General features: G+C 46.2%; 1 protein-coding gene across 1 annotated transcript in view; it reads left to right on the plus strand.

Annotated features, from left to right (window-relative positions):
- Positions 1 to 952: 952 nt before the first annotated feature.
- Positions 953 to 24322, plus strand: part of LOC121475342 — a 27583-nt gene continuing 4213 nt past the window's right edge. The window contains exons 1-6 of the mRNA XM_041728538.1: positions 953 to 959; positions 3551 to 3679; positions 6230 to 6358; positions 11368 to 11496; positions 14028 to 14156; positions 16486 to 16614. Of these exons, the coding sequence (XP_041584472.1) occupies positions 953 to 959; positions 3551 to 3679; positions 6230 to 6358; positions 11368 to 11496; positions 14028 to 14156; positions 16486 to 16614 (652 nt within the window). The remainder of the gene's footprint in view (positions 960 to 3550; positions 3680 to 6229; positions 6359 to 11367; positions 11497 to 14027; positions 14157 to 16485; positions 16615 to 24322) is intronic.

Consider the following 24322-nt stretch of genomic DNA (forward strand, 5'->3'; position numbering starts at 1 on the left):
CTGAATTAAGGAGCCAGGATAGGAATCCAAGCTTAGAGTCCCAAAACTCATATTCTAATTAGTGAACTAAACTGAAATGATGACTCAGGCATGGAGTCATTGGTTACTGTGCATCTGTATGTCAGAAAGGACCTGTGCAAAGGGAAATCTCAGCACTGTCTACCATTATGAGGTCACCTCCATGGTTACATAGCCCAGGGAAGCTCTTGAGCCGTGGTGGTACAGATCCTGCCATAGTCACTAGTAGGAAAAGGACATAGAAAAAAAATAAAAAATAAAAAAAATAAAAAAAAAAAGGAAAAGGACATAGGAGGCTGGTCAATTCCAAGTCATAGTTCTGGTCAGTTAAAGCATGATTATGGTCAGCTTAAAGCTATGATAGTGGTAGGTGCAAAGCCATGGTTGTGGTCGGTTTGCAGATTCTGAGGGTTTGGAGGCACCATTAGATAACCTGGTCAAAGTCTGTCAGTGCTGAGCACGTGACCTCGATCCGCTGAGAATCGAGGAGTTTCTTTCATGGTATATGATGGCATTGTCTGTATGATGAGTGCTAGTAATGGTGAAATGAGAGCCTACCCCTGGGACAATGAAGATCAGACTCAAGGGCCAGGTTATGGTTAGCTTGGTATCCATTCCCTGCTCATTGCTATTTGCTTGTACAGCTGAGATACAGAGCTGACCAGTGCCCGACCATCAGTGTCATGGCATGGTCTGACCTCAGGCCATGGCACACATACAATAAGAATTGGAAGCAGAGTGGAGACTGCCCGGCTGGCTCATTAGTGGAGAATGCGACTCTTGATCTAGAGTCATGTGTCTAGTCTATGTTGAGCATGCAGCCGTCTTAAGGAAAAAAAAATGATGAGACACATGTGGTAGTATGTCTAATAACACATTCACCCTGAGGCCTAAAACATGCTTGAATGTCATGAATTCACAATAACTGTTCAACATGTTTGGTCAGTTGAAGAGAAGCTACTTCTTGGCAGAGCCCTCATGGGACAGTATGTTTGGAAAATCCTGGGTTGTGAGTCCGCTTGGGAGAAGTCCACTGGTCACTGAGGGCAAGTCCACTGGTGCCCAGGAAGGCTTTATGGGAACCAGATGGCAGTGTGAGCGCTGGGGGAAGATAACCACAGTTGGGCTTCCCGTTGCCATTTCCAAGAGCTTGACTTGGGGGCAACTGCTTTGTGTTTTGGGTGAGGGATTGAAACCGGGAGGTGGATGGCTGCGTTAGGATGTGAACTTTACTCTTGGCTCAGGCAGTCCCCCTTGTTGTGGAATGTCTTGCACAGGGAACTTAGGGCAGGAGGATTTGAGAAAGAGACAGCCCTTGGTTCAGGGGTTCAGAGCATGATCTCCGGGACCCTAGGCAGATCTCAAGTGTTCAGGGACCTCTCTCCCCAGGGAACCAACTCATGTCCTGTCTCAGACCCCTTCCTCATCAGTATTGTAATTTTTGGCAAGTCGTCAACACTATTCACTGTGTTCTCAATGACTATGTTGTTCTGTTTTGCATATTGTCTCATCAAAAGAAAGGTATGTCCCCACACAGTGTCTGCTAGCGAATTTCTTGTTGTTCTTTGACAGTAAGGGCATTTGATATCCTCTAATTTCTTCCTGATTTCAAGCATATAATACGGCGTTGCTTATGACAGGCCCTTGGTTGCAGATAGAATTCCAGAACACATTGAATTTGTATCATTGAAGCTTTGTATCCGATCAGCAACATTTCCCCCTTTGTACCTCCTTCTAGCTCCTATTCTCTTTCCTGATGCTGTGTGTTGACTGTGCCAGGTGCACATATAAGTGCCATCATGCAGTATTTAATTTACATGACCATGCATGTCATCACAATTCTTGAGGTTTCCTTCCTCTTAACTTGCGATAATATTTCATTGTGGAGATAGACTAATCTTTTTATCCTTTTGTTCATCAATGGACATGAAGTTGTTTCTTTTTTTTGGGTGTGCTGAAAGGTGCTGAAAACACTGTGCAGAATCTCTGCGAAATTCAGCTTTCAATATTTTCTGAACTATTTGCCAAAACTCAGATTGCAAGAATATACGTCAGACCTTTTTAAATATTTGGAGGGGTGAGACTCCACATTGTGTTTCATTGACAATTTATCAGTTTATATTCTCAGGAACCTTAAGCATATGGCAACTTCAAAGCCTTTCTGCATGGCATGCTCACTCAGGTTTCTCTGCAAGGCAAATCACCAGTAATAAGATCAAAGTTTGACCTCTGATAAGGTTATCACTCATTTTCAATGCTCTTCTAACAACTGCACCAGTTCACATTCCCACCTACACTGCAACAGGGTTCCCCTTTGTCTGCATCCTCTCCAACATTTGTGGTTTCCTGTCTTGTGACTTTTCCCCATTATCACTGGTGTGCGGTGGTATCTCATTGTGGTTTGGATCTGTAGTTCTCTGATGGCCAGCAATGCGGGGCATCTTCTCATGTGCTTGTTGGCCGAGTCTCTGTCTTCCTCTGTGAAATTTCTGTGGGTGTCTTTTGCCGGATTCATGATCAGATTGTATGTTTCTTTGCTCTTGAGTTGAGTATGTTCTTTATAGACCTTGGATAAGAGCGCTCTATCTGAGCGGTCGTTTGCAAATATCTTCTCCCGTTCTGTAGGTTGTCTTTTACTTTTGTGGGCTGTTTCTTTTGCTATGCAGAAGCTTTCGATCTGGGTGAAGTCCCAATAATTCCTTGTTCCTTTTGTTTCTCTAGCCTTGGCGGACGTATCTTGCGAGATGTTGCTGTGGCCAAGTTGAAAAAGGGTGTTGCCTCTCGTCGCCTCTCGGATTTGGATGGATTCTTGTCTCACATTTAGATCTTTCATCCTTTTTGAGTTTATCTTTGTGTGTGATGTCAGAGAATGGCCTGGGATCCATCTTCTGCATGTGGATGTCCAATATTCCCAGCACCATTTATTGAAGAGACTGTTTTTTTTTTAGGGGTAGTCTTTCCTGCTTTCCCGAATATTAGTTGACCATAAAGTTGAGGGTCCACTTCTGGATTCGCTATTCGGTTCCATTGATCTATGGGTCTGTTTTTGTGCCACAACCACACTGTCTTGATGCCCACGGCTTTGTAGAGCAACCTGAAATCTGGCATTGTGATGCCCCCAGCTATGAACTTCATTTTGAATAGTCCCCTGTCTCTTTGGGGTCTTTTCCAGTTCCACACTAGAATCTTAAGATGGTTTGTTCCAACTCTCTGAAGAAAGTCCATGGTATTTTGATAGGGATTGCGTGAAATGTGTAAATTACCCTGGGTAGGATGGAAATTTTCACAATATTAATTCTTCCTCTCCATGAGCATGGAACATTTTTCCTTCTCTTTATGCCTTCCTCGATTTCCTTCAGGAACGTTCTGTGTTGTTTAGGGTACAGATCCTTTACCTCTTTCCTTAGGTTTATTCCTAGGGAGCTTATGCTTTTGGGTACAATTGTAACTGAGATTGACTCCTTAATTTTCGAGGCTCTTCTAACAACAACCTGTCAGTCAACAGCTCTTTCTATGTCCATTTATTTCCCAGGAGCTGCTGTGGAAACCACACGAACAGAACCTAGCACACAACCTGAAGACCTCTGCCCTCAACAACGGCTGAAAATATACACCCTCTACCGAAGCAGGGAACTGGACTCCCAAACAGAGATCCCAGAGGGTAACATGAAAATTGATTCATTAAATAATAGCCTCAAGAAATCTTGTCCTAGGGGCACCTGGGTGTTTCTGTCAGCTAAGTCTCTGCCTCCGGGGTTTCAGCTCTGGTCATGACATCAAGGTCATCAGATTCACCCATATTCAGCATGGAGCCTGCTTCGTATTCTCTCTTCCTTTCCCTCTGCCCCTCTCCTCTTTACACTTGCTCTTTTGCTCTCTCCACACACGCAAAACAGAATCATTATTCAGTTTTGCTCGGGGTGCCATCGTAGAGACAGACCTCCTAAGCCGTATTCATTATGTTTCATGTGTCCACATCTTAACTTGAAAGGTCAGTCATTAGTTTGTGGCCAAAATTGTGAAATCGCATTGAGAACCCTAATTTCGTCCGGTTTCATGGGAGGGGTTGTGAGCTAACATTTGGACATACTAGTCCGTGTTAAGTTTTAGCAAAATGTTCTCTGTTTTTACATTTTTTTATTAGAGTTCAATTTGCCAGCTTATAGCATAACACCCAGTGCTCATCCCGCCAAGTGCCCCCATCAGTGCCCATCACCCGGTCGCCCCAACTACCCACCCACCTCCGCTTCCACTACCCCTTGTTCAGTTCCCAGAGATCGGTGTGTCTCCTGTTTTGTCACCCTCACTGATATATTCCCTCATTTTTGCCATTCCCTTTATTGCCTTTCACTAGTTTTTATATTCCCCAAATGAATGAGACCATATCAAGTTTGTCCTTTTCCGATGCACTTATTTCACTCAGCATAAGTCCCTCCAGGTGCGTCCGCGTCGGAGCAAATGGTGGGTATTTGTCGTTTCTCACGGCTGAGTAATATTCCATTGTAGCCGTGGACCACATCGTCTTTATCCATTCATCTCTCGAAGGATTCCGAGACTCCTTCCACAGTTTGGCTATTGTGGACATTGCTGCCATAAACATCGGGGTGCAGGTGTCCCCGCATTTCACCGCATCTTCAGCTTTGGGGTATAACCCCAGCAGTGCCATTGCTGGCCCGGAGGAAAGATCTGTTCTTAACTCTTTGAGGAACCTCCACACAGTTTTCCGGAGTGGCTGCACCAGTTCACATTCCCACCTACAGTGCAAGAGGGTTCCCCTTTGTCCGCGTCCTCTCCAACATTTGTTGTTTCCTGTCTCGTGACTTTTCCCCATTCCCGCCGGTGTGAGGTGGTATCTCCTGGGGGTGTGGATCTGTAGTTCCCTGATGGTCAGCTTGCGGGGCATGTTCTCATGTGCTTGTTGGCCGTGTCTCTGTCTTCCCCTGTGGGATTTCTGTTTGGATCTTTTCCGTTTCACGATCGGATTGTTTGTTTCTCTGCTCTTGAGTTGAGTATGTTCTTTATAGATCTTGGACACTAGCCCTTTGACTGAGCGGTCGTCTGCAAATATCTTCTCCCGTTCTGTAGGTTGTCTTTTACTTTTGTGGACTGTTGTTTGCTGCGCAGGAGCTTTCGATCTGGCTGAAGTCCCAATAATTCCTTGTTCCTTTTGTTTCTCTTGCCTTGGCGGACGTATCTTGCGAGATGTTGCTGTGGCCAAGTTGAAAAACGGTGTTGCCTCTGTTCACCTCTCGGATTTGGATGGATTCTTGTCTCACATTTAGATCTTTCATCCTTTTTGAGTTTATCTTTGTGTGTGGTGTCAGAGAATGGTCTAGCTTCCTTCTTCTGCATGTGGATGTCCAGTGTTCCCAGCACCCTTTATTGAAGAGACTGTCTTTATCCAGGGATAGTCTTTCCTGCTTTCTCGAATATTAGTTGACCATAAAGTTGAGGGTCCACTTCTGGATTCGCTATTCGGTTCCATTGATCTATGGGTCTGTTTTTGTGCCACTACCACACTGTCTTGATGGCCACGGCTTTGTAGTACAACCTGAAATCGGGCCTTGTGATGCCCCCAGCTGTAGCCTTCTTTTTGAATAGTCCCCTGTCTCTTTGGGGTCTTTTCCGGTTCCACACTAGAATCTTAAGATGGTTTGTTCCAAATCTCTGAAGAAAGTCCCCGGTATTTTGGGGTTTTTTGGGTTTTTGTTTTTGTTTTTGTTTTTTTAATTTTAATTTATTTATGATAGTCACAGAGAGAGAGAGAGGCAGAGACACAGGCAGAGGGAGAAGCAGGCTCCATGCACCGGGAGCCTGACGTGGGATTCGATCCCGGGTCTCCAGGATCACGCCCTGGGCCAAAGGCAGGCGCCAAACCGCTGCGCCACCCAGGGATCCCTCCCCGGTATTTTGATACGGATTGCGTGAAATGTGTAAATTGCCCTGGGTAGCATGGACATTTTCACAATATTAATTCTTCCTCTCCATGAGCATGGAACCTTTTTCCTTCTCTTTATGCCTTCCTCGATTTCTTTCAGGAACGTTCTGTGTTGTTTAGGGTACAGATCCTTTACGTCTTTGGATAGGTTTATTCCTGGGTAGCTTATGCTTTTGGGTGCAATTGTAAATGGGATTGACTCCTTAATTTTCGAGGCTCTTCTAACAACAACCTGTCAGTCAACAGCTCTTTCTATGTCCATTTATTTCCCAGGAGCTGCTGAGAATGCAGAACAACAGACATCAAGCAGACAACCTGGGTACACCGGCCCAGGAGAACAGCCAAAGCTGTTTGCAATCCACCATTACACAAAAATTCAGCCAACGGACGAAAGGCCACAGGGTAACATGAAAATTGATTCATTAAATAATAGCCTCAAGAAATCTTGTCCTAGGGGCACCTGGGTGTTTCTGTCAGCTAAGTCTCTGCCTCCGGGGTTTCAGCTCTGGTCATGACATCAAGGTCATCAGATTCACCCATATTCAGCATGGAGCCTGCTTCGTATTCTCTCTTCCTTTCCCTCTGCCCCTCTCCTCTTTACACTTGCTCTTTTGCTCTCTCCACACACGCAAAACAGAATCATTATTCAGTTTTGCTCGGGGTGCCATCGTAGAGACAGACCTCCTAAGCCGTATTCATTATGTTTCATGTGTCCACATCTTAACTTGAAAGGTCAGTCATTAGTTTGTGGCCAAAATTGTGAAATCGCATTGAGAACCCTAATTTCGTCCGGTTTCATGGGAGGGGTTGTGAGCTAACATTTGGACATACTAGTCCGTGTTAAGTTTTAGCAAAATGTTCTCTGTTTTTACATTTTTTTATTAGAGTTCAATTTGCCAGCTTATAGCATAACACCCAGTGCTCATCCCGCCAAGTGCCCCCATCAGTGCCCATCACCCGGTCGCCCCAACTACCCACCCACCTCCGCTTCCACTACCCCTTGTTCAGTTCCCAGAGATCGGTGTGTCTCCTGTTTTGTCACCCTCACTGATATATTCCCTCATTTTTGCCATTCCCTTTATTGCCTTTCACTAGTTTTTATATTCCCCAAATGAATGAGACCATATCAAGTTTGTCCTTTTCCGATGCACTTATTTCACTCAGCATAAGTCCCTCCAGGTGCGTCCGCGTCGGAGCAAATGGTGGGTATTTGTCGTTTCTCACGGCTGAGTAATATTCCATTGTAGCCGTGGACCACATCGTCTTTATCCATTCATCTCTCGAAGGATTCCGAGACTCCTTCCACAGTTTGGCTATTGTGGACATTGCTGCCATAAACATCGGGGTGCAGGTGTCCCCGCATTTCACCGCATCTTCAGCTTTGGGGTATAACCCCAGCAGTGCCATTGCTGGCCCGGAGGAAAGATCTGTTCTTAACTCTTTGAGGAACCTCCACACAGTTTTCCGGAGTGGCTGCACCTGTTCACATTCCCACCTACAGTGCAAGAGGGTTCCCCTTTGTCCGCGTCCTCTCCAACATTTGTTGTTTCCTGTCTCGTGACTTTTCCCCATTCCCGCCGGTGTGAGGTGGTATCTCCTGGGGGTGTGGATCTGTAGTTCCCTGATGGTCAGCTTGCGGGGCATGTTCTCATGTGCTTGTTGGCCGTGTCTCTGTCTTCCCCTGTGGGATTTCTGTTTGGATCTTTTTCCGTTTCACGATCGGATTGTTTGTTTCTCTGCTCTTGAGTTGAGTATGTTCTTTATAGATCTTGGACACTAGCCCTTTGACTGAGCGGTCGTCTGCAAATATCTTCTCCCGTTCTGTAGGTTGTCTTTTACTTTTGTGGACTGTTGTTTGCTGCGCAGGAGCTTTCGATCTGGCTGAAGTCCCAATAATTCCTTGTTCCTTTTGTTTCTCTTGCCTTGGCGGACGTATCTTGCGAGATGTTGCTGTGGCCAAGTTGAAAAACGGTGTTGCCTCTGTTCACCTCTCGGATTTGGATGGATTCTTGTCTCACATTTAGATCTTTCATCCTTTTTGAGTTTATCTTTGTGTGTGGTGTCAGAGAATGGTCTAGCTTCCTTCTTCTGCATGTGGATGTCCAGTGTTCCCAGCACCCTTTATTGAAGAGACTGTCTTTATCCAGGGATAGTCTTTCCTGCTTTCTCGAATATTAGTTGACCATAAAGTTGAGGGTCCACTTCTGGATTCGCTATTCGGTTCCATTGATCTATGGGTCTGTTTTTGTGCCACTACCACACTGTCTTGATGGCCACGGCTTTGTAGTACAACCTGAAATCGGGCCTTGTGATGCCCCCAGCTGTAGCCTTCTTTTTGAATAGTCCCCTGTCTCTTTGGGGTCTTTTCCGGTTCCACACTAGAATCTTAAGATGGTTTGTTCCAAATCTCTGAAGAAAGTCCCCGGTATTTTGGGGTTTTTTGGGTTTTTGTTTTTGTTTTTGTTTTTTTAATTTTAATTTATTTATGATAGTCACAGAGAGAGAGAGAGGCAGAGACACAGGCAGAGGGAGAAGCAGGCTCCATGCACCGGGAGCCTGACGTGGGATTCGATCCCGGGTCTCCAGGATCACGCCCTGGGCCAAAGGCAGGCGCCAAACCGCTGCGCCACCCAGGGATCCCTCCCCGGTATTTTGATACGGATTGCGTGAAATGTGTAAATTGCCCTGGGTAGCATGGACATTTTCACAATATTAATTCTTCCTCTCCATGAGCATGGAACCTTTTTCCTTCTCTTTATGCCTTCCTCGATTTCTTTCAGGAACGTTCTGTGTTGTTTAGGGTACAGATCCTTTACGTCTTTGGATAGGTTTATTCCTGGGTAGCTTATGCTTTTGGGTGCAATTGTAAATGGGATTGACTCCTTAATTTTCGAGGCTCTTCTAACAACAACCTGTCAGTCAACAGCTCTTTCTATGTCCATTTATTTCCCAGGAGCTGCTGAGAATGCAGAACAACAGACATCAAGCAGACAACCTGGGTACACCGGCCCAGGAGAACAGCCAAAGCTGTTTGCAATCCACCATTACACAAGAGTTCAGCCAACGGACGACAGGACGGAGGGTAACATGAAAATTGATTCATTAAATAATAGCCTCAAGAAATCTTGTCCTAGGGGCACCTGGGTGTTTCTGTCAGCTAAGTCTCTGCCTCCGGGGTTTCAGCTCTGGTCATGACATCAAGGTCATCAGATTCACCCATATTCAGCATGGAGCCTGCTTCGTATTCTCTCTTCCTTTCCCTCTGCCCCTCTCCTCTTTACACTTGCTCTTTTGCTCTCTCCACACACGCAAAACAGAATCATTATTCAGTTTTGCTCGGGGTGCCATCGTAGAGACAGACCTCCTAAGCCGTATTCATTATGTTTCATGTGTCCACATCTTAACTTGAAAGGTCAGTCATTAGTTTGTGGCCAAAATTGTGAAATCGCATTGAGAACCCTAATTTCGTCCGGTTTCATGGGAGGGGTTGTGAGCTAACATTTGGACATACTAGTCCGTGTTAAGTTTTAGCAAAATGTTCTCTGTTTTTACATTTTTTTATTGGAGTTCAATTTGCCAGAATATAGCATAACACCCAGTGCTCATCCCGCCAAGTGCCCCCATCAGTGGCCATCCCCCGGTCGCCCCAACCGCCCACCCACCTCCCCTTCCACTACCCCTTGTTCAGTTCCCAGAGTTCGGTGTGTCTCCTGTTTTGTCACCCTCACTGATATTTTCCCTCATTTTGCCCATTCCCTTTATTGCCTTTCACTAGTTTTTATATTCCCCAAATGAATGAGACCATATCAAGTTTGTCCTTTTCCGATGGACTTATTTCACTCAGCATAAGTCCCTCCAGGTGCGTCCGCGTCGGAGCAAATGGTGGGTATTTGTCGTTTCTCACGGCTGAGTAATATTCCGTTGTAGCCGTGGACCACATCGTCTTTATCCATTCATCTCTCGAAGGACTCCGAGACTCCTTCCACAGTTTGGCTATTGTGGACATTGCTGCCATAAACATCGGGGTGCAGGTGTCCCCGCATTTCACCGCATCTTCAGCTTTGGGGTATAACCCCAGCAGTGCCATTGCTGGCCCGGAGGAAAGATCTGTTCTTAACTCTTTGAGGAACCTCCACACAGTTTTCCAGAGTGGCTGCACCAGTTCACATTCCCACCTACAGTGCAAGAGGGTTCCCCTTTGTCCGCGTCCTCTCCAACATTTGTTGTTTCCTGTCTCGTGACTTTTCCCCATTCCCGCCGGTGTGAGGTGGTATCTCCTGGGGGTGTGGATCTGTAGTTCCCTGATGGTCAGCTTGCGGGGCATGTTCTCATGTGCTTGTTGGCCGTGTCTCTGTCTTCCCCTGTGGGATTTCTGTTTGGATCTTTTTCCGTTTCACGATCGGATTGTTTGTTTCTCTGCTCTTGAGTTGAGTATGTTCTTTATAGATCTTGGACACTAGCCCTTTGACTGAGCGGTCGTCTGCAAATATCTTCTCCCGTTCTGTAGGTTGTCTTTTACTTTTGTGGACTGTTGTTTGCTGCGCAGGAGCTTTCGATCTGGCTGAAGTCCCAATAATTCCTTGTTCCTTTTGTTTCTCTTGCCTTGGCGGACGTATCTTGCGAGATGTTGCTGTGGCCAAGTTGAAAAACGGTGTTGCCTCTGTTCACCTCTCGGATTTGGATGGATTCTTGTCTCACATTTAGATCTTTCATCCTTTTTGAGTTTTTCCTTGTGTGTGGTGTCAGAGAATGGTCTAGCTTCCTTCTTCTGCATGTGGATGTCCAGTGTTCCCAGCACCCTTTATTGAAGAGACTGTCTTTATCCAGGGATAGTCTTTCCTGCTTTCTCGAATATTAGTTGACCATAAAGTTGAGGGTCCACTTCTGGATTCGCTATTCGGTTCCATTGATCTATGGGTCTGTTTTTGTGCCACTACCACACTGTCTTGATGGCCACGGCTTTGTAGTACAACCTGAAATCGGGCCTTGTGATGCCCCCAGCTGTAGCCTTCTTTTTGAATAGTCCCCTGTCTCTTTGGGGTCTTTTCCGGTTCCACACTAGAATCTTAAGATGGTTTGTTCCAACTCTCTGAAGAAAGTCCCCAGTATTTTGTTAGGGATTGCGTGAAATGTGTAAATTGCCCTGGGTAGCATGGACATTTTCACAATATTAATTCTTCCTCTCCATGAGCATGGAACCTTTTTCCTTCTCTTGATGCCTTCCTCGATTTCTTTCAGGAACGTTCTGTGGTGTTTAGGGCACAGATCCTTTACCTCTTTGGTTAGGTTTATTCCCGGGTAGCTTATGCTTTTGGGTGCAGTTGTAAATGGGATTGACTCCTTAATTTTTGAGGCTCTTCTAACAACAACCTGTCAGTCAACAGCTCTTTCTATGTCCATTTATTTCCCAGGAGCTGCTGTGAATACAGCACAACCGGAATATACCAGACAACCTGGGTACATCTGCCCAGGAGGACGGCGAAATCTATTTGCAATCCGCCGAAACAGAAGAGTTCAGCCAATGGACGACAGGACGGAGGGTAACATGAAAATTGATTCATTAAATAATAGCCTCAAGAAATCTTGTCCTAGGGGCACCTGGGTGTTTCTGTCAGCTAAGTCTCTGCCTCCTGGGTTTCAGCTCTGGTCATGACATCAAGGTCATCAGATTCACCCATATTCAGCATGGAGCCTGCTTCGTATTCTCTCTTCCTTTCCCTCTGCCCCTCTCCTCCTTACACTTGCTCTTTTGCTCTCTCCACACACGCAAAACAGAATCATTATTCAGTTTTGCTCGGGGTGCCATCGTAGAGACAGACCTCCTAAGCCGTATTCTTTATGTTTCATGTGTCCCCATCTTAACTTGAAAGGTCAGTCATTAGTTTGTGGCCAAAATTGTGAAATCGCATTGAGAACTCTAATTTGGTCCGATTTCATGGGAGGGGTTGTGAGGTAACATTTGGACATACTAGTCCGTGTTAAGTATTAGCAAAATGTTTTCTGTTTTTACATTTTTTTATTGGAGCTCAAATTGCCAGCATGTAGCATAACACCCAGTGCTCATCCCGCCAAGTGCCCCCATCAGTGCCCATCACCCGGTCGCCCCAACCGCCCGCCCACCTCCCCTTCCACTACCCCTTGTTCAGTTCCCAGAGTTCGGTGTGTCTCCTGTTTTGTCACCCTCACTGATATTTTCCCTCATTTTCGCCATTCCCTTTATTGCCTTTCACTAGTTTTTATATTCCCCAAATGAATGAGACCATATCAAGTTTGTCCTTTTCCGATGCACTTATTTCAATCAGCATAATCCCTCCAGGTGCGTCCACATCGGAGCAAATTGTGGGTATTTGTCGTTTCTCATGGCTGAGTAATATTCCGTTGTAGCCGTGGACCACATCAACTTTATCCATTCATCTCTCGATGGACCCCGAGGCTCCTTCCACAGTTTGGCTATTGTGGACATTGCTGCCATAAACATCGGGGTGCAGGTGTCCCCGCATTTCACCGCATGTTCAGCTTTGGGGTGAATCCCCAGCAGTGCCATTGCTGGGCTGGAGGGAAGATCTGTTCTTAACTCTTTGAGGAACCTCCACACAGTTTTCCGGAGTGGCTGCACCTGTTCACATTCCCACCTACAGTGCAAGAGGGTTCCCCTTTGTCCGCATCCTCTCCAACATTTGTTGTTTCCTGTCTTGTGACTTTTCCCCATTCCCGCCGGTGTGAAGTGGTATCTCATGGGGGTTTGGATCTGTAGTTTCCTGATGGCCAGTGATGCGGGCCATGTTCTCATGTGCTTGTTGGCCGTGTCTCTGTCTTCCCCTGTGGGATTTCTGTTTGGGTCTTCTGCCCGTTTCATGATCAGATTGTTTGTTTCTCTGCTCTTGAGTTGAGTATGTTCTTTAGAGATCTTGGACACTAGCCCTTTGTCTGAGCGGTCGTTTGCAAATATCTTCTCCCGTTCTGTAGGTTGTCTTTTACTTTTGTGGACTGTTTCTTTTCCTGCGCAGGAGCTTTCGATCTGGCTGAAGTCCCAATAATTCCTCGTTGCTTTTGTTTCTCTTGCCTTGGCGGACGTATCTTGCGAGATGTTGCTGTGGCCAAGTTGAAAAACGGTGTTGCCTCTGTTCGCCTTTCGGATTTGGATGGATTCTTGTCTCACATTTAGATCTTTCCTCCTTTTTGAGTTTTTCCCTGTGTGTGGTGTCAGAGAATGGTCTAGCTTCCGTCTTCTGCATGTGGATGTCCAGTGTTCCCAGCACCCTTTATTGAAGAGACTGTCTTTTTCCAGGGATAGTCTTTCCTGCTTTCTCGAATAGAGTTGACCATAAGGTTGAGGGTCGACTTCTGGATTCTCTATTCAGTTCCATTGATCTATGGGTCTGTTTTTGTGCCACTACCACACTGTCTTGATGGCCACGGCTTTGTAGTACAACCTGAAATCGGGCCTTGTGATGCCCCCAGCTGTGGCCTTCGTTTTGAATAGTCCCCTGGCTCTTTGGGGTCTTTTCCGTATCCACACTAGAATCTTATTTTTTTTTTATTTTTATTTATTAATGATAGTCACACAGAGAGAGAGAATGGGGCAGAGACATAGGCAGAGGGACAAGCAGGCTCCATGCACCGGGAGCCCGACGTGGGATTCGATCCCAGATCTCCAGGATCGCGCCCTGGGCCAGAGGCAGCCACTAAACCACTGCGCCACCCAGGGATCCCCCACACTAGAAGCTTAAGATGGTTTGTTCTAACTCTCTGAAGAAAGTCCCCAGTATTTTGATAGGGATTGCGTGAAATATATAAATTGCCCTGGGTAGCATGGACATTTTCACAATATTAATTCTTCCTCTCCATGAGCATGGAACCTTTTTCCTTCTCTTGATGCCTTCCTCGATTTCTTTCAGGAATGTTCTGTGGTGTTTAGGGTACAGATCCTTTACCTCTTTGGTTCGGTTTATTCCCGGGTAGCTTATGCCTTTGGGTGCAATTGTAAATGGGATTGACTCCTTAATTTTCGAGGCTCTTCTAACAACAACCTGTCAGTCAACAGCTCTTTCTATGTCCATTTATTTCCCAGGAGCTGCTGTGAATACAGCACAACCAGAGTATCGAAGAAACCCTTGGTACACCTGCCCTGGAGCATGGCCAAAAATGTTTTCTATCTTCCGTATCAGAAGAGTTCGGCCAACGGACGACAGGACGGAGGGTAACATGAAAATTGATTCATTAAATAATAGCCTCAAGAAATCTTGTCCTAGGGGCACCTGGGTGTTTCTGTCAGCTAAGTCTCTGCCTCCTGGGTTTCAGCTCTGGTCATGACCTCAAGGTCATCAGATTCACCCATATTCAGCATGGAGCCTGCTTCGTATTCTCTCTTCCTTTCCCTCTGCCCCTCTCCTCTTTACACTTGCTCTTTTGCTCTCTCCACACACGCAAAACAGAATCATTATTCAGTTTTGCTCGGGGTGCCATCGTAGAGACAGACCTCCTAAGCTGTATTCTTTATGTTTCAGGTGTCCACATCTTAACTTGAAAGGTCAGTCATTAGTTTGTGGCCAAAATTGTGAAATCGCATTGAGAACCCTAATTTGGTCCGGTTTCATGGGAGGGGTTGTGAGCTAACATTTGGACATACTAGTCCGTGTTAAGTATTAGCAAAATGTTTTCTGTTTTTACATTTTTTTATTGGAGTTCAATTTGCCAGCATATAGCATAACACCTAGGGCTCATCCCGCCAAGTACCCCCATCAGTGGCCATCCCCCGGTCGCCCCAACCGCCCACCCACCTCCCCTTCCACTACCCCTTGTTCAGTTCCCAGAGTTCGGTGTGTCTCCTGTTTTGTCACCCTCACTGATATTTTCCTTCATTTTCCCCTTTCCCTTTATTGCCTTTCACTAGTTTTTATATTCCCCAAATGAATGAGACCATATCAAGTTTGTCCTTTTCCGATGGACTTATTTCACTCAGCATAAGTCCCTCCATGTGCGTCCACGTCGGAGCTAATGGTGGGTATTTGTCGTTTCTCACGGCTGAGTAATATTCCGTTGTAGCCATGGACCACATCTTCTTTATCCATTCATCTCTCGAAGGACTCCGAGGCTCCTTCCACAGTTTGGCTATTGTGGACATTGCTGCCATAAACATCGGGGTGCAGGTGTCCCCGCATTTCACCGCATCTTCAGCTTTGGGGTATAACCCCAGCAGTGCCATTGCTGGCCCGGAGGAAAGATCTGTTCTTAACTCTTTGAGGAACCTCCACACAGTTTTCCAGAGTGGCTGCACCTGTTCACATTCCCACCTACAGTGCAAGAGGGTTCCCCTTTGTCCGCGTCCTCTCCAACATTTGTTGTTTCCTGTCTCGTGACTTTTCCCCATTCCCGCCGGTGTGAGGTGGTATCTCCTGGGGGTGTGGATCTGTAGTTCCCTGATGGTCAGCTTGCGGGGCATGTTCTCATGTGCTTGTTGGCCGTGTCTCTGTCTTCCCCTGTGAGATTTCTGTTTGGATCTTTTTCCGTTTCACGATCGGATTGTTTGTTTCTCTGCTCTTGAGTTGAGTATGTTCTTTATAGATCTTGGACACTAGCCCTTTGACTGAGCGGTCGTCTGCAAATATCTTCTCCCGTTCTGTAGGTTGTCTTTTACTTTTGTGGACTGTTGTTTGCTGTGCAGGAGCTTTCGATCTGGCTGAAGTCCCAATAATTCCTTGTTCCTTTTGTTTCTCTTGCCTTGGCGGACATATCTTGCGAGATGTTGCTGTGGCCAAGTTGAAAAACGGTGTTGCCTCTGTTCGCCTCTCGGATTTGGATGGATTCTTGTCTCACATTTAGATCTTTCATCCTTTTTGAGTTTTTCCCTGTGTGTGGTGTCAGAGAATGGTCTAGCTTCCTTCTTCTGCATGTGGATGTCCAATGTTCCCAGCACCCTTTATGGAAGACACTGTCTTTATCCAGGGATAGTCTTTCCTGCTTTCGCAAATATTAGTTGACCATAAAGTTGAGGGTCCACTTCTGGATGCGCTATTCGGTTCCATTGATCTATGGGTCTGTGTTTGTGCTACTACCACACTGTCTCGATGGCCACGGCTTTGTAGTACAACCTGGAATCGGGCCTTGTGATGCCCCCAGCTGTGGCCTTCGTTTTGAATAGTCCCCTGGCTCTTTGGGGTCTTTTCCAGTTCCACACTAGAATCTTAAGATGGTTTGTTCCAACTCTCTGAAGAAAGTCCCCAGTATTTTGTTAGGGATTGCGTGAAATGTGTAAATTGCCCTGGGTAGCATGGACATTTTCACAATATTAATTCTTCCTCTCCATGAGCATGGAACCTTTTTCCTTCTCTTGATGCCTTCCTCGATTTCTTTCAGGAACGTTCTGTGGTGTTTAGGGCACAGATCCTTTACCTCTTTGGTTAGGTTTATTCCCGGGTAGCTTATGCTTTTGGGTGCAGTTGTAAATGGGATTGACTCCTTAATTTTTGAGGCTCTTCTAACAACAACCTGTCAGTCAACAGCTCTTTCTATGTCCATTTATTTCCCAGGAGCTGCTGTGAATACAGCACAACCGGAATATACCAGACAACCTGGGTACATCTGCCCAGGAGGACGGCGAAATCTATTTGCAATCCGCCGAAACAGAAGAGTTCAGCCAATGGACGACAGGACGGAGGGTAACATGAAAATTGATTCATTAAATAATAGCCTCAAGAAATCTTGTCCTAGGGGCACCTGGGTGTTTCTGTCAGCTAAGTCTCTGCCTCCTGGGTTTCAGCTCTGGTCATGACATCAAGGTCATCAGATTCACCCATATTCAGCATGGAGCCTGCTTCGTATTCTCTCTTCCTTTCCCTCTGCCCCTCTCCTCCTTACACTTGCTCTTTTGCTCTCTCCACACACGCAAAACAGAATCATTATTCAGTTTTGCTCGGGGTGCCATCGTAGAGACAGACCTCCTAAGCCGTATTCTTTATGTTTCATGTGTCCCCATCTTAACTTGAAAGGTCAGTCATTAGTTTGTGGCCAAAATTGTGAAATCGCATTGAGAACTCTAATTTGGTCCGATTTCATGGGAGGGGTTGTGAGGTAACATTTGGACATACTAGTCCGTGTTAAGTATTAGCAAAATGTTTTCTGTTTTTACATTTTTTTATTGGAGCTCAAATTGCCAGCATGTAGCATAACACCCAGTGCTCATCCCGCCAAGTGCCCCCATCAGTGGCCATCCCCCAGTCGCCCCAACCGCCCGCCCACCTCCCCTTCCACTACCCCTTGTTCAGTTCCCAGAGTTCGGTGTGTCTCCTGTTTTGTCACCCTCACTGATATTTTCCCTCATTTTCGCCATTCCCTTTATTGCCTTTCACTAGTTTTTATATTCCCCAAATGAATGAGACCATATCAAGTTTGTCCTTTTCCGATGCACTTATTTCAATCAGCATAATCCCTCCAGGTGCGTCCACATCGGAGCAAATTGTGGGTATTTGTCGTTTCTCATGGCTGAGTAATATTCCGTTGTAGCCGTGGACCACATCAACTTTATCCATTCATCTCTCGATGGACCCCGAGGCTCCTTCCACAGTTTGGCTATTGTGGACATTGCTGCCATAAACTTCGGGGTGCAGGTGTCCCCGCATTTCACCGCATGTTCAGCTTTGGGGTGAATCCCCAGCAGTGCCATTGCTGGGCTGGAGGGAAGATCTGTTCTTAACTCTTTGAGGAACCTCCACACAGTTTTCCGGAGTGGCTGCACCTGTTCACATTCCCACCTACAGTGCAAGAGGGTTCCCCTTTGTCCGCATCCTCTCCAACATTTGTTGTTTCCTGTCTTGTGACTTTTCCCCATTCCCGCCGGTGTGAAGTGGTATCTCATGGGGGTTTGGATCTGTAGTTTCCTGATGGCCAGTGATGCGGGCCATGTTCTCATGTGCTTGTTGGCCGTGTCTCTGTCTTCCCCTGTGGGATTTCTGTTTGGGTCTTCTGCCCGTTTCATGATCAGATTGTTTGTTTCTCTGCTCTTGAGTTGAGTATGTTCTTTAGAGATCTTGGACACTAGCCCTTTGTCTGAGCGGTCGTTTGCAAATATCTTCTCCCGTTCTGTAGGTTGTCTTTTACTTTTGTGGACTGTTTCTTTTCCTGCGCAGGAGCTTTCGATCTGGCTGAAGTCCCAATAATTCCTCGTTGCTTTTGTTTCTCTTGCCTTGGCGGACGTATCTTGCGAGATGTTGCTGTGGCCAAGTTGAAAAACGGTGTTGCCTCTGTTCGCCTTTCGGATTTGGATGGATTCTTGTCTCACATTTAGATCTTTCCTCCTTTTTGAGTTTTTCCCTGTGTGTGGTGTCAGAGAATGGTCTAGCTTCCGTCTTCTGCATGTGGATGTCCAGTGTTCCCAGCACCCTTTATTGAAGAGACTGTCTTTTTCCAGGGATAGTCTTTCCTGCTTTCTCGAATAGAGTTGACCATAAGGTTGAGGGTCGACTTCTGGATTCTCTATTCAGTTCCATTGATCTATGGGTCTGTTTTTGTGCCACTACCACACTGTCTTGATGGCCACGGCTTTGTAGTACAACCTGAAATCGGGCCTTGTGATGCCCCCAGCTGTGGCCTTCGTTTTGAATAGTCCCCTGGCTCTTTGGGGTCTTTTCCGTATCCACACTAGAATCTTATTTTTTTTTATTTTTATTTATTAATGATAGTCACACAGAGAGAGAGAATGGGGCAGAGACATAGGCAGAGGGACAAGCAGGCTCCATGCACCGGGAGCCCGACGTGGGATTCGATCCCAGATCTCCAGGATCGCGCCCTGGGCCAGAGGCAGCCACTAAACCACTGCGCCACCCAGGGATCCCCCACACTAGAAGCTTAAGATGGTTTGTTCTAACTCTCTGAAGAAAGTCCCCAGTATTTTGATAGGGATTGCGTGAAATATATAAATTGCCCTGGGTAGCATGGACATTTTCACAATATTAATTCTTCCTCTCCATGAGCATGGAACCTTTTTCCTTCTCTTGATGCCTTCCTCGATTTCTTTCAGGAATGTTCTGTGGTGTTTAGGGTACAGATCCTTTACCTCTTTGGTTCGGTTTATTCCCGGGTAGCTTATGCCTTTGGGTGCAATTGTAAATGGGATTGACTCCTTAATTTTCGAGGCTCTTCTAACAACAACCTGTCAGTCAACAGCTCTTTCTATGTCCATTTATTTCCCAGGAGCTGCTGTGAATACAGCACAACCAGAGTATCGAAGAAACCCTTGCTACACCTGCCCTGGAGCATGGCCAAAAATGTTTTCTATCTTCCGTATCAGAAGAGTTCCACCAACGGACGAAAGCTCAGAGGGTAACATGAAAATTGATTCATTAAATAATAGCCTCAAGAAATCTTGTCCTAGGGGCACCTGGGTGTTTCTGTCAGCTAAGTCTCTGCCTCCTGGGTTTCAGCTCTGGTCATGACCACAAGGTCATCAGATTCACCCATATTCAGCATGGAGCCTGCTTCGTATTCTCTCTTCCTTTCCCTCTGCCCCTCTCCTCCTTACACTTGCTCTTTTGCTCTCTCCACACACGCAAAACAGAATCATTATTCAGTTTTGCTCGGGGTGCCATCGTAGAGACAGACCTCCTAAGCTGTATTCTTTATGTTTCAGGTGTCCACATCTTAACTTGAAAGGTCAGTCATTAGTTTGTGGCCAAAATTGTGAAATCGCATTGAGAACTCTAATTTGGTCCGATTTCATGGGAGGGGTTGTGAAGCTAACATTTGGACATACTAGTCCGTGTTAAATATTACCAAAATGTTTTCTGTTTTTACATTTTTTTATTGTAGTTCTATTTGCCAGCATATAGCATAACACCCAGTGCTCATCCCGCCAAGTGCCCCCATCAGTGGCCATCGCCCGGTCGCCCCAACCGCCCGCCCACCTCCCCTTCCACTACCCCTTGTTCAGTTCCCAGAGTTCAGTGTGTGTCCTGTTTTTTCACCGTCACTGATATTTTCCTTCATCTTCCCCATTCCCTTTAGTGCCTTTCACTAGTTTTTATATTCCCCAAATGAATGAGACCATATCAAGTTTGTCCTTTTCCGATGGACTCATTTCACTCAGCATAAGTCCCTCTAGGTGCGTCCATGTCGGAGCAAATGGTGGGTATTTGTCGTTTCTCACGGCTGAGTAATATTCCGTTGTAGCCATGGACCACATCTTCTTTATCCATTCATCTCTCGATGGACCCCGAGGCTCCTTCCACAGTTTGGCTATTGTGGACATTGCTGCCATAAACATCGGGGTGCAGGTATCCCCGCATTTCACCGCATCTGTAGCTTTGGGGTATATCCAAGCAGTGCAATTGCTGGGCCGGAGGGAAGATCTGTTCTTAACTCTTTGAGGAACCTCCACACAGTTTTCCGGAGTGGCTGCACCTGTTCACATTCCCACCTACAGTGCAAGAGGGTTCCCCTTTGTCCGCGTCCTCTCCAACATTTGTTGTTTCCTGTCTTGTGACTTTTCCCCATTCCTGCCGGTGTGAGGTGGTATTTCATGGGGATGTGGATCTGTAGTTCCCTGATGGTCAGCTTGCGGGCCATGTTGTCATGTGCTTGTTGGCCATGTCTCTGTCTTCCCCTGTGAGATTTCTGTTTGGGTCTTTTGCCCGTTTCACGATCGGATTGTTTGTTTCTCTGCTCTTGAGTTGAGTATGTTCTTTATAGACCTTGGACACCAGCCCTTTGAGCGGTCGTTTGCAAGTATCTTCTCCCGTTCTGTAGGTTGTCTTTTACTTTTGTGGACTGTTTCTTTTGCTGCGCAGGAGCTTTCGATCTGGCTGAAGTCCCAATAATTCCTTGTTGCTTTTGTTTCTCTTGCCTTGGCGGACGTATCTTGCGAGATGTTGCTGTGGCCAAGTTGAAAAACGGTGTTGCCTCTGTTCACCTCTCGGATTTGGATGGATTCTTGTCTCACATTTAGATCTTTCATCCTTTTTGAGTTTTTCCCTGTGTGTGGTGTCAGAGAATGGTCTAGCTTCCTTCTTCTGCATGTGGATGTCCAATGTTCCCAGCTCCATTTTTTGAGGAGACTCTCTTTTTTCCCGGGATAGTCTTTCCTGCTTTCTCGAATATTAGTTGACCATAAAGTTGAGGGTCCACTTCTGGATTCGCTATTCGGTTCCATTGATTCATGGGTCTGTTTTTGTGCTACTACCACACTGTCTTTTCGGCCTTGGGTTTGTAGTACAACCTGAAATCGGGCCTTGTGTTGCCCCCAGCTGTGGTCTTCGTTTTTAATCGTTCCCTGGCTAATTGGGGTCTTTTCCATTCCCAGAGAAATCTTAAGATGGTTTGTTCCCACTCTCTGAAGAAAGTCTGTGGTATTTTCATAGGGATTGCATTAAATGTGTATATGGCCCTGTGTAGCACCGACCTTTTCACAATATTAATTCTTCCAACCCATGAGCACTGAATATTTTTCTGCCTCTTTGTGCCTTCTTGAGTTTCTTTCAATGTGTTCTCTAGTTTTTTTGTTTTTTGTTTTTTGTTTTGTTATCTATAGTTTTTAGGCTACAGATCCTTTACGTCTTTGGTTAGGTTTATTCCTAGGTATGTTATGCTTTTGGGTACAATTATAAATGGGATTGACTGTAATTTCTTTTTCTTCAGTCTTATTGTTAGTGTCACATGCCTGGTTGTTGATGTGCAGAATCCTTTTCTGCACGAAAGAATGACCTTTGATATTTTGGAGTTTAAATTTGAGGATTCCAGTGTTCAGTGTTAGGAGAAAGTCCACCAGTGTAGCTGATGCAGTAAGTTCACAATCTCATGTAGGCAACTGCAACCTTTGGATGGCCTGCCCCAGGCTAATTGCCAACTAAGCAGAGTTCATTTTTGCCTGCGTTCTTCCATGAGAATACAACTAGAACGAGTTCTGATGTGGCGGGAAGCTAAACTCCATATCTTCCCATCTTGGGTTTTCGGGGGGGACTCATTACCAAGAGGATATCATCAAAAGAAAAAATTTATAAAGGTTTGCAGTGCACATCACACCGAAGAAATCAAAAATAAAGAGGAACTCAAAGCAGCAGCTTAAAACTGTGAGCTTTATAGCATCTTCAGCAAAGAACAATAATACATTTGTAGAAAAAATGATAGCCTAAAGAAAAGCAGTTTTAGGCTATCAAGGGCGGCAAACTGGAAAGGTAAATTTATGGGAAGACATTAACACTAAGATTTGTTTCTGGATTCCTCTTCCCAAAAATATATATAAATATATATTTTGGGGTGGCATATCCCGGCTTCCTTCACAAGGCTTTATGCCTGGCTCTAAGGAATCCCTGCTGAGCCAAGCTCTGGTTATTAGTATTTGAGTTAAATTACAGTTATAGGTGGAATGGGTTTATGAGTCATTTCATTAGAATGTTTTCAAAAGATGTGCCCTTAGTCTCTTCTTTGACCAAAAGTGTGTGCAGAAGCCCCATCCTCTAAGGGATTGTACAGAATGTCTGAAGCTGTATAGAGTTGGGGTGTTTTTCCCCCCTCCTGAGGAAAGCAAGATTACTCTTTAACAGTTAAAAGCGTTGTTCCTATTAGGGATAATGTAACACCACGTCATCCTTCCTATATAGTACAATCATTATGCATACACTATAAAAACAGACTGCATGGTGACTAATTTTCAAATAAACCCATAGACTAAATCACAGCATATATAAATCATTTCTATCTCAACTGCTCACTTAAACCTGAACAAATTTTCTGGAAGCATGTTAATTTTCCTATGATACTCCTTAATATTTCTTGCAGAGCTGGTTTGGTGGTCACATATTCTTGCAGTTTCTGCCTATCTTGGAAGCTCTTTATCTCTCCTTCTATTCTGAATGAGAGCCTTGCTGGATAGAGTTTTCTTGCCTGCATGTTCTTCTCATCTAGGACCCTGAATCAATCCCGCCAGCCCTTTCTGGCCTCCCAGGACTCTGAGGAGAGGTCTGCTATTAATGTAACAATTCTCCCCATATTCGTTAAGAATCTGCTGCCTCTATCTACTTTACAGATTTTCTCTTTTTCTATAGAATTTGCAAGTTTCACTATTAAGTGTTGAGGTGTTGAACAGTTTTTATTGATTTGGGGGGAGGACCACTCTATCTCCTGGGTCTGAATGCCTGTTCCCCTCCTGAATTAGGGAAGCTCTCAGCTTGGATTTGTTCAAATATGCTTTCTGAAAAAAAAAAAAAAACAAATATGCTTTCTGGCCCTCTGTCCTTCTGGGTGCTCTCTGGAACCCCAGTGATACGTAATTCTTCCTTCTGAAGCTGTCATGTATTTCCCTTAACCTTTCCTCGTGGTCCTTTCATTGTTTTTCTCTGTTTTCCTCAGCTTCCTTCCTTGCCATCAAGGAGTCTTCTGTGTTGCTCATTCTTTCTTCCAGCACCTTATGCCTTGCCATTAGGACCCCCAATTTGGATTGCACCTCATTTAATTGATTTTTAACTTCAGCCTGATGAGATCTTAATTCTGCAGTTGTGAAGCCTCCACCCGCCCCGGGGGGAGGCAGGACCTCGGCCGTGTCCCCGGGGCCCTGGGCTCCGGGGCCTGTGCTGCCTGCACCGCGCTCCCGGGGCCATGGCGGGCGCCCGAAGGCAGCAGGTGCAGCGCCCCGCCCGCCCGGAGCCCCCGCCTGCCCCCCTGCTTCTCCCCGAGGCCCCGCCGCCTGCGGCTCCAGCGCTGTCCCGAGCTGGGCCCGCGGGCCTGGGGCGCTCTGCCCCGGCCGTGCCTCGTCTGCTAGTGACCCCGGGAGCCTGGGGGCTCCGCCGCCCCTCCTGGGGTTCAGCCCGACGCCCCTCCTCTCCGGGGCTGGGCTCTAGGGGCGCCCAGGCTTTCCCGCCAGGCTGGAGCCATCTCCTCTGGCCTGCAGCTCCCCCCCCCCCCACCTGCCCTCAGGCTTCTTCCTTCCTTTCCCTTTCCCCCTTCCTGTCTTGCCTTGTAAGAAGCCCTGCCCCCCCCCTTCTTTCTTTCTTTGTATCCACCTTCACCTTCTACCTTGTTAGAAGGGATCCTTGGTGGATCAGGTGAGTTGAGGACTCTACTCTCTGGCCTTCTTCCCCCTGTTGTCTTCTTTTTGTTTTAAAGCCCTTTCTGCGGGTCCCTGGGTGGCTCAGCTGTTTGGCGCCTGCGTTTGGCCCAGGGCGTGATCCTGGAGTATCAGGATGGAGTCCCACGTTGGGCTCCAGGCATGGAGCTTGCTTCTCCCTCCTCCTGTGTCTCTGCCTCTCTCTCTCTCTCTCTCTCTCTCTCTCTGTAGGTCTATCATAAATAAATAAATCTTTAAAAAAAAAAAAAAGCCCTTTGCACATGATGTACCAGTATGTTGTGGTCCCTGTAAGGGCTCCGTTTCCATTTCCATGT

The sequence above is a fragment of the Vulpes lagopus genome, chromosome 14, assembly GCF_018345385.1.
Source record: "Vulpes lagopus strain Blue_001 chromosome 14, ASM1834538v1, whole genome shotgun sequence".
In the NCBI taxonomy this organism is placed as follows: domain Eukaryota; kingdom Metazoa; phylum Chordata; class Mammalia; order Carnivora; family Canidae; genus Vulpes; species Vulpes lagopus.